The following is a 9,101-nucleotide window of genomic DNA, read 5'->3' as shown; positions in this document are numbered from 1 at the left end:
AATACACAGAAAAGTTTAGGTGGGAAAGGTCGATTAACGGACAAAGCAATTAATGAATTTACAAAGTATTATGGTTTAGCAATCAGACGTCATTCTAATGATGTTGATGAGATGTATAATGCTATTTGGCAAACATTTTATCACAAGTTTTCATCACCCGAAGATCCGCAGCATTTTCTTTGTCCTGAAGGTGCAAATTCGTGGTGTCAATTTCAAAAAGCTGTGGCAACAAATACTTTGGACTCATTAGTTGAAAAACCACCACTTCCTGCAGATATTGCGGAAGCTTTAATACCGATTTATGAAGATCTATCGAATCCAGAGTTATTGGAACGATGTGTCGGTGGGTTTACACAAAATAATAATGAAAGCTTCAATGCATTAGTGTGGCAGCTCGCCCCAAAAACAAATTCTTCTTATTCCCTTATTGTTGAAATAGCTTTATATATTTCAACAATAACATTCAATGATGGGGCTCTAGCAACTCTGAAGATATTAGAGAATCTCGATGTTAAAGTAGGACCAACACTCTACTCATACTGCGCTGAGCGCGACGCTACTCGGGTTAAAACTGCTGAAAGCCGCATGGAAACGGCCAGTAAAAAAATAAAAAAGTCAAGGTCAATACTAAAGATAAGGAGGAAGAACCCTCATATGGCCCAGGACTTGATAGTTTGATGTGAGTATGAATATTTTGTGAAAGACTAGATTTTAAAGTTGCGAGAATCTTCTTAAAACTTTACTCGCGTTTTTCTCAAAACGACTTTTTCAAACTTTCCGGTACTGTAATTTTCGTAAATATGAACCGATTCTCAATTTTTTGTTTCCCCGTATTCGTCTACTTAGTGGCTATCGTCGCACGTAGGGGATTTTGAAAATTTTAATTTTTAAGATTTTTAAGGCTGTTTGAGTCCAAAAAAATGAGGAAAAAAGACGAAAAAATTTTCAATATGGCGCCATTTTTTCTCAAATCAAAATTTTCAAAATCCCCTACGTGCGACGATAGCGACATTCCTATAGATTAAAATGCCGTTTGGTTTTTTTGTTTCAGATAATCCGTTTTTGAGTTACAGTACCGGCAATGGAGGGGGAAATTTTTTTGGTGCTCTACAAAAATGTTTATAACTTTGTGATAACAAAATATTTTTGAATAAAAATTTAGGAGAATTATCCTCAACATATACTTTATAAAACAAAAAAAACCCGATCCCCAAATTCCTTTATTATCCTAGTAAAAAAAATTCCCGAAAATTGCCTATTTTTTCCAGCGTCACAGTGGCTATCCCCCTTAATCGACGAAAATTTAATTCAATAAATACCCTTGCGACTTTCAAATCATTCTGAAATCAGTCTGAAAAAATTCTGGAAACATTATGGAATCATGATGGTTCCAGAGTGTTTCCAGAGTGGTTTTGTGCCTATTTTCCAGCATGAAACCAGAGTGCACCCAGACTAAAGCCAGAGTGGAATCAAAGTGAACTCAGAATAAAATTAAAGTGGAACCAGAGTGAACCCAGACTAAAGCCAGAGTAGAATCAAATTGAACTCAGAATGAAACTAAAGTGAAACCAAAGTGAACCCGGACTAAAGCCAGAGTGGAATCAGATTGGACTCAGAATGAAACTATAGTGGAACCAGAGTGGACCCAGACTAGAACTAGAGTGGAATCAAATTGGACTCAGAATGTAATTAAAGTGGAACCAGAGTGGAATCAAAGTGAATCCAGAATGAAACCGAAGTGGAACCAGAGTGATACCAGAATGGAACCAGATTCGAATCAAAGTGAATTTTACATAAAATCAAGATGGCTTCAAAGTGGAATCAACATGAAATTAAAATGAAATCAGAGTAAAATAATAATCAAATCAGAATTCATTCAGATTTAAACTAGCGTGAAGTCAACGTGAAATTTGCATGAGTCACAATGGAGTTATTAAAAATTAGATTAAACTGTCAGTAAATTTAGAATAAGTTCGGATAAAATCGAAATTAATTAAGATAAAACTACAGCAAAACTAAAGTCAGATCCGATAAAACTTCATAGGGATCTGAATGTGTAAATAATTTAATATAAATAATAAATTACCTTAATTGGAAAAAAATTAATCAATTATTAATATACTTCTTAAAGTTTTTTCCATCTTTATTATATAAATGTACATAATAAGATATTACATAGTGGAAAACGTATCCTTTTATAATTTCAATGATATATATTAATATATTAATCAACATTAACAGTTTGTTTATTTAGTCACATCTCTATTTAAAAATGTTGATTAAAGAGTATTAAAAATTAATTCTTCTCAATCAGTTTTTATAATCAAAGTTGTTATTCATCTCATCTTTGACAAATTTAAAGATTTCTCCTAATCTTACGTACACTAAAACTATTTTAATAAAAACTTTATTATATCAATTATGAGTTGATCAGCATCGAAAATTGTATTTAAAATCAAAAATAGAAAATATAAAATTCCTATCATATAGAACGTAAGTTTCAGAAAATTGTAAATGTCTATATATAATATATCTGGTGAAGAAAATAAAGTCATGCGTAATATATGTCGGTAAAAATGTATGCTTCAATTTTTCTCCTAAATTCTCTTAAAAAAATTACATATCAATCATGACATAGTTTTTACTACAGCTGTTTTTTAAAATGCTTTTCGTACATGAACCTATTCACTATATGTATACAGTCTATAATTGTGCATTAAAAATCACAGGAAAAAAATATACAACTTGAAAAAATTAATTTTCCAATGACTTTTATTTAAAGTAAAAAATAAATTTGTCGTAATACTTCAAAGTTCACTTTCATTGTTACTTTACTTTCAAATTTTATGGTTTAAAGAAGTCAAAAATTAATGATGACCAACGTAGTAGCATTTCGTTCGTCGGTTTCCAGTGAAAAAATGAAATTCAAGAATTAGTAGGTCCAATAATTATAAACAAAATGAAACGATCAGAATATTATAACGATATTACACAATTTTATTTAGTTTCCAAACTTGACAATGTTTCGATTTAGATATCCAAATTAATTATCACGTCACGTCAATTTCTATGAACTTGTACGTCAAGTAGTATCGTATACACGATGAAAAAAAATTTTTGTCTGATCATATATGATTATACATGAGGTTTGGAATGATCAAACCTATATGATCAAAACATCTTGCGATAATACTCTTGGGACCTTAAAAAGTTTTTTTTTTAGACTGGAAATACGATTGTTTTGATACTGACATACAGCCTGTCAATAATTACCGAAAAATTTATTGGACAGTGACTATTTTCTAATTTTTTTTAATAATGACATAATTTTTTTGTAATTTTATAGTACTTTGCGAATTTTATCAAATTTAATAAGTTCTTAAACTTTACAAAAATCTATTGAATTCCGGAATTTGATGAAATTGCAAAAATTTTTATAAAAACCAGTACTTTCTGTTGTTAAAAGTCTAATAAATTTATGTCTTTCAATATTAATGCTGGTGACTTGGACGAGTGAGCAGCGTTCCAGATGGCTTCCAGCTAAAAAGATTTGAGTTCGAGCCCTCCATACGCCTGCGATTTTTTTATTTAATATTGTCATGAATTGATTATCCTAATATTGTAACGAACCATTACCGTACTATTCCATTTCTCTATGTACTTATGAAATGAATTTGTTATTCTCGAAAGCATTTTTTTATCAGACATATATGAGTAAAAATAATTATATATGATCATATATAATAATGCATAAGTAAATCTGATTATATATGATTAGACGTGGCCAATATATATATATATATATAAACTTTTGAACAAACTACATTTTCTGAATCAGCTCGAAAAACTGAGTCAGAAAATGGCTAAATTTTTTAAAAGTTGCGCCATGAGGACGGCTGCAACCCTTGTGGAAATAATTCTCTGAAAAAACTCTTGAAAAGTCTTTATAACTATGAATAAGACTTTTCGAAAGTCTTCACATCCCTAACTAAGTGAAGGAAAGACTTAATAAGTCTTCAAAACTCTGCAATACTCTTCAAAAGTCAAGTTTTCCCTGCAATTTCGGAATTTCTCAAAGAGTTATTAAGACTTGATAAGACTTGTTCAGTTTTACAGGAAAAGAAGAAAATATTTCTTTTCAAAAAAATTACGTATCAGAATTAAATAAAACTATAAAAAAGAATTAATGCATGTTTTAAAAAATTTTTTTAAAATAATATTTTCATCACGAAAATACTTTGATGGGCATCGAATCACTCATAGTTGAGCAAGTCAAAACATCAACAGCAAATGAAGTGCACTTGATGTTGAAACAGATACTACTCAAAGAGTAAATCCAATCGGTATTTAATTTGGACTATCAAATATTAAAGTCAACTTTCTAGGTAGGAAAGAATTTTCTAACCACATGCCACCTATTAGAAACTAAGAACACTCAAAGATTCTAACTGTAAATTCGTAAACTAAAATATGTTAGGTATCAATTAATTCCAGCAGATAGCGTGTGGATAGAAAATTCTTTCCTACCTAGAAAGTTGACTTTAATATTTGATAGTCCAAATTAAATACCGATTGGATTTACTCTTTGAGTAGTATCTGTTTCCAACATCAAGTGCACTTCATTTGCTGTTGATGTTTTGACTTGCTCAACTATGAGTGATTCGATGCCCATCAAAGTATTTTCGTGATGAAAATATTATTTAAAAAAAATTTTTTTAAAACATGCATTAATTCTTTTTTATAGTTTTATTTAATTCTGATACGTAATTTTTTTGAAAAGAAATATTTTCTTCTTTTCCTGTAAAACTGAACAAGTCTTATCAAGTCTTAATAACTCTTTGAGAAATTCCGAAATTGCAGGGAAAATTTGACTTTTGAAGAGTATTGCAGAGTTTTGAATACTTATTAAGTCTTTCCTTCACTTAGTTAGGGATGTGAAGAATTTCGAAAAGTCTTATTCAGAGTTATAAAGACTTGTCAAGAGTTTTTTCAGAGAATTATTTCCACAAGGGAATAGTTAGATTTTTATGAAATCTACTAAAAATTATGTAGCAATACGAACGTTTTGAACCATATGTATTTTGATCAGACGAAACAAGATCGATATAAATTCACAGTAGGTATACTGAAGTGTAAACATGACAGGTCCGTTCTAAAAATTCTTTGGATTTAATCTAAAAATACTTTGGAGTAACTCAAAATTCATAAAGGATTTGCTAAGAAAATAATTGAAGTTCACTCTGCAACAATTTGTATTCACTTTGGTTCTACTCTGGTTTTATTCTTTATCTACTCTCATTCCATTTTGATTCCAATCGAATTTTATTCAGGTTGCATTCTGATTCAACTCCGACGCCACTTTGGTTTTATTCTGGCTCCACTCCGCATCCACTCTGGTCTCACTCGATAACCAATCTGGACCCGCTTCGGGTCCACTATGAATTCATTCTGTATCGATCGTGAATCCACTGTGTATCCACTTTGGTTTCATTCTGGCTCCACTATAGTTTCACTGAATAACCAATCTGGCTCCGCTTTGGCTTCACGTTGATTCCATTCTGTATCGATCTTGAATTTTCTATGTGTTCACTATGGGTCCACTATGTATTCAATTTGTATTCACTCTGTATTCACTATGTATTCACTCTGTATTCACTCTGAATACAGTCTGGTTTCAATCTGTATCCAATCTGGTTTCACTCTGAAAAAAAGGCACAAAACCACTCTGGAAACACTCTGGATCTAGTATGATTCCACTCTGACTCTGGAAACAGAGTGGTTCCAGAGTGGACTCGCAGTCGCAAGGGTAAATTGTAGAACATTTGCTAGTTTTTGGATTGAGTGATTTTCATGGGGGTTTATACCCGGGGATCGCTCGATCGACCTTGCGGGGGAAGTTTTAATATCTAAAAGTTTTCAATCAATTAACTAACATCTAAGAAAATTCATTAAATTAATTTTTCAATAATTAACTGAGTAAAATTGATTGATTTTTGTCATTGAGAAAAATAGACAAATTTTTATTCGTGGAATTTTCGTCAAGCGTCAGTTGTGTGTCGCATAAATTCCCATACCCAAGGTCAAGCAAAGACTTGACTAGCGAATGTTCTAGCAATTGAAATTGACTATTTCGACTCGTGTCGAATTTTTATAAGTTATAAAACGAGTAGAAAATTATTGATAATATTTTTTATCAAGAGTCAATTATTAAGAATTCTAATTTGAGAATTAATTATCGAGGATAATATAGAGTGGAAAATTATGGAGAATATTATATTATAAAATTATTCCGTCAAGTATGAATTTAATAATTTTGGGATTAAGTCCGTGAAGTAGTCAAATTAAAATAAATGACACTTGATAATTGTCAGCGTGGATATTAAGTCCAAGTAATCTGTGATATTGAGTCAAGGTCAACACGAAAAAAAAAGTTTAGTAAGAAATTGGTCATTATATAGGAATTTTCGTTTCACCGATAGCCAATGATTGAGTAAAATAAAAATAAATTGTAATTAATTTAAAATCATTTTTTAAATTAAAAAAAAAAAATATAATTATTTAAGCGAAGTGTGGGTTATGTGTGTGAAGAATTGAACGGGTTATGCGTGATAGAGAGTGCTAATAGTGTTAAGTTCGGTAGTCCTGTGGACTTAATTTTAAGTGTGGAGTTAGTTTGTTGTTAGTCCGGTGGACTTATAGTTTTAAGTTTAGTTCTAAGACAGGTGTGGGAGACCGTTTGTTCGAAAAAGCCCAATTAGTTTTAAGACAGGTGTGGGAGACCGTTTGTTCGAAAAAGCCCGTCTAGTCATCGTATCGTCAATTGGAGGTTCGTTTGTAAATATCGTTTATTTCGCAGTTATTCTCCGCTTCGTTAGATTATAAGTGTGTATGTGAGCGCTTAAATTTGTTAAGTTTGTTAAATTTTTATTGTTAATAAAACTGATCAGATTGTTAATTAAATTTTTATTATTTAACAGCACCTTCCTCCACTCTCTCTACCCTACGATAAGTTTTCTCAGCTCTGGACCGGTTCCAGGAACCGTGATTAATAATCCTGGTGGCGCCCTGGTAATTTTTATTGTTGTTAGTTTTGTTTAGTTAAATTTAAAATTGATTAGGGGCCAACCTGAGCAGGTAAAACTGTTACAAACTATATGTCTTTACATATGTTTGTTTTTAAGATTATATGTAATTATATAAAGCTATATGGGGTATTCGATGCCAAATCGACCACTTTTGACCCCGACCCTTTTCGATTTGGCCGAAAGTTTTCCATCCTTTTCTACCCTATAAAAAACGGTTCTCAGAATTTTTTTGAATTTTTTTACCTAACTCCAAAAAAGTTATGAATTTTTCAAAAAAATGGCTTTTTTATTTTCAAATAGCCATAACTTTTTCAAAACTAAACATTTAGGTACCTTTTTTTTTTTTATTTAATTTTTGTTTTTAGATGTACTTTCCGATAAAAAATATTAAAAAATTTTTGTAAGTCAATACATATGGAATTTTTCAGTTTTTTTGACAAAAATCAATGATTTTTTGAAGTTCGACATTTTTTTTTTTTAATTTTTTTTTTCTAAAATAAACTTTAATCAATTCCACAGTTATCCCTGTAGAACCCAGATTGGGCCGATTTCTCTTTCTATTTTTTTTATTCAATTGAAAAAATATTGTTAAATTTTCAAAAATGGAAAAAAAATTTTTTTTCATAAATTTTATTTATATAATGAGATAAATACAATTCAACGATTTCACGGCATTATATTTACAATTTAGAGGCTTCATCGATGACTGTATTTAGTAAGATTCAAATTTTAATATATCAATTAGATCGATAAACTAGGGATAACAATTATCGACTTACCTATAGCCAGTAAACTAGATGCTATAAGCTAGTATGTTTTGATTAAAAGTGCGGCTTTTTCATTTTGAGATCTAAAACATAACCTATAAATCTTTTGTGCAATCTAGTGTTTTATAAAAGATTGTCATTACATTTGTTGTATAAATAAATAATTTCTCTAGTTTATAAGCGCTTTTTTAATAATTTGTCTTTATGGCGTCAAAAAGGTATTTGATCGGTGTTGTAATCCTTTTGAGTTGGAATCTCATTTTAAAAAAATTGGTTTACGTCCGGCGACTGATATTATGAAAGTAACGTTAGGATTAGATGATAATTATTTATTATGCAGTTCATGTCGAAAAAAAGCTTCAGAGTTAGTGAAGCAACAAACAAATGCTCGTAATGATCCTAGTGCTGATGTAAGTGACCGTGAAGACAACTATAGTGACAATAATGACAACAATGATCAGGCTGATAATGATAGTAATACAACTGCCATGGATCTCCCATTATCCTTATCATTCCGTAAGTTTTTTTAATTATTTATACGTTACTTGAATACATTTCTAGTAGCTATATGATTCACTATTATTTTTTAAGGTTCCATGTCATTTGATAGCGAACCCAAAGCATCACAATCAAGCTCAGGATCCCAAGTTAGCGCTGCAACTCAATTACCCGTAATAAACCATGCATTAGAATTGTTAAATCAATCACCGATTCCATCGAAGAAATTGAATGATAATCAATTTTTGAACAATAAAATAAATCGGGTATCCGACAGCTTGAAAAAAGTTTTGCTTTCTTCTTCAGAAGAATTAATAATTAATAATTATAAATGCGAGAAATTTAAGTTTACTAAATTACTGTTATTTTAGGTGCAAATATTTATTCTTTGACAAGGAACACAGAAAAGCCCATTAAACACTACAGCGATTACTTGAGCATGATTATATGTGAAAATCCATCTTTTCAGTGTTATTTAGGTGGATGTAAAAACTGTCCTGGGGTCGATGAGTTGAGTAAAATTTTACTAAAATGTTTTGAGGACCGGGAAATCGAGAATATTACATATAAATATTGGATATCAAAACCGAGAAGTAGTTTAGAAACTATTATTAAGCCTACAGAAGAATTTGTGGAAAAATTTTGTAGTGAGTTAGAAATTCTTCTACCTCATTCGTTCATTGCTAAGGAGCAAGCCCAATTCTTGAAGACATTGAAAGAAACATTGAAACCAAACGAATACGTTATTATT

General features: G+C 30.6%; 1 protein-coding gene across 1 annotated transcript; it reads left to right on the top strand.

Annotated features, from left to right (window-relative positions):
- The first annotated feature begins 8,075 nt into the window (after positions 1 to 8,075).
- On the top strand, positions 8,076 to 8,742 carry LOC141535966 (uncharacterized). The gene is made up of 3 exons (XM_074256155.1): positions 8,076 to 8,368; positions 8,444 to 8,616; positions 8,722 to 8,742. Exons 1-3 carry the CDS (start codon positions 8,149 to 8,151, stop codon positions 8,740 to 8,742), a joined length of 414 nt encoding a protein of 137 aa, XP_074112256.1. The 5' UTR covers positions 8,076 to 8,148.
- Positions 8,743 to 9,101: the final 359 nt, after the last annotated feature.

Source organism: Cotesia typhae, unplaced genomic scaffold (assembly GCF_013202065.1).
Source record: "Cotesia typhae breed Kobodo isofemale line unplaced genomic scaffold, CoteBio_Ctyphae scaffold_152, whole genome shotgun sequence".
NCBI lineage: Eukaryota > Metazoa > Arthropoda > Insecta > Hymenoptera > Braconidae > Cotesia > Cotesia typhae.
Note: the sequence above shows the minus strand (reverse complement) of the source record. Positions and strands in the feature narration are given on the sequence as shown.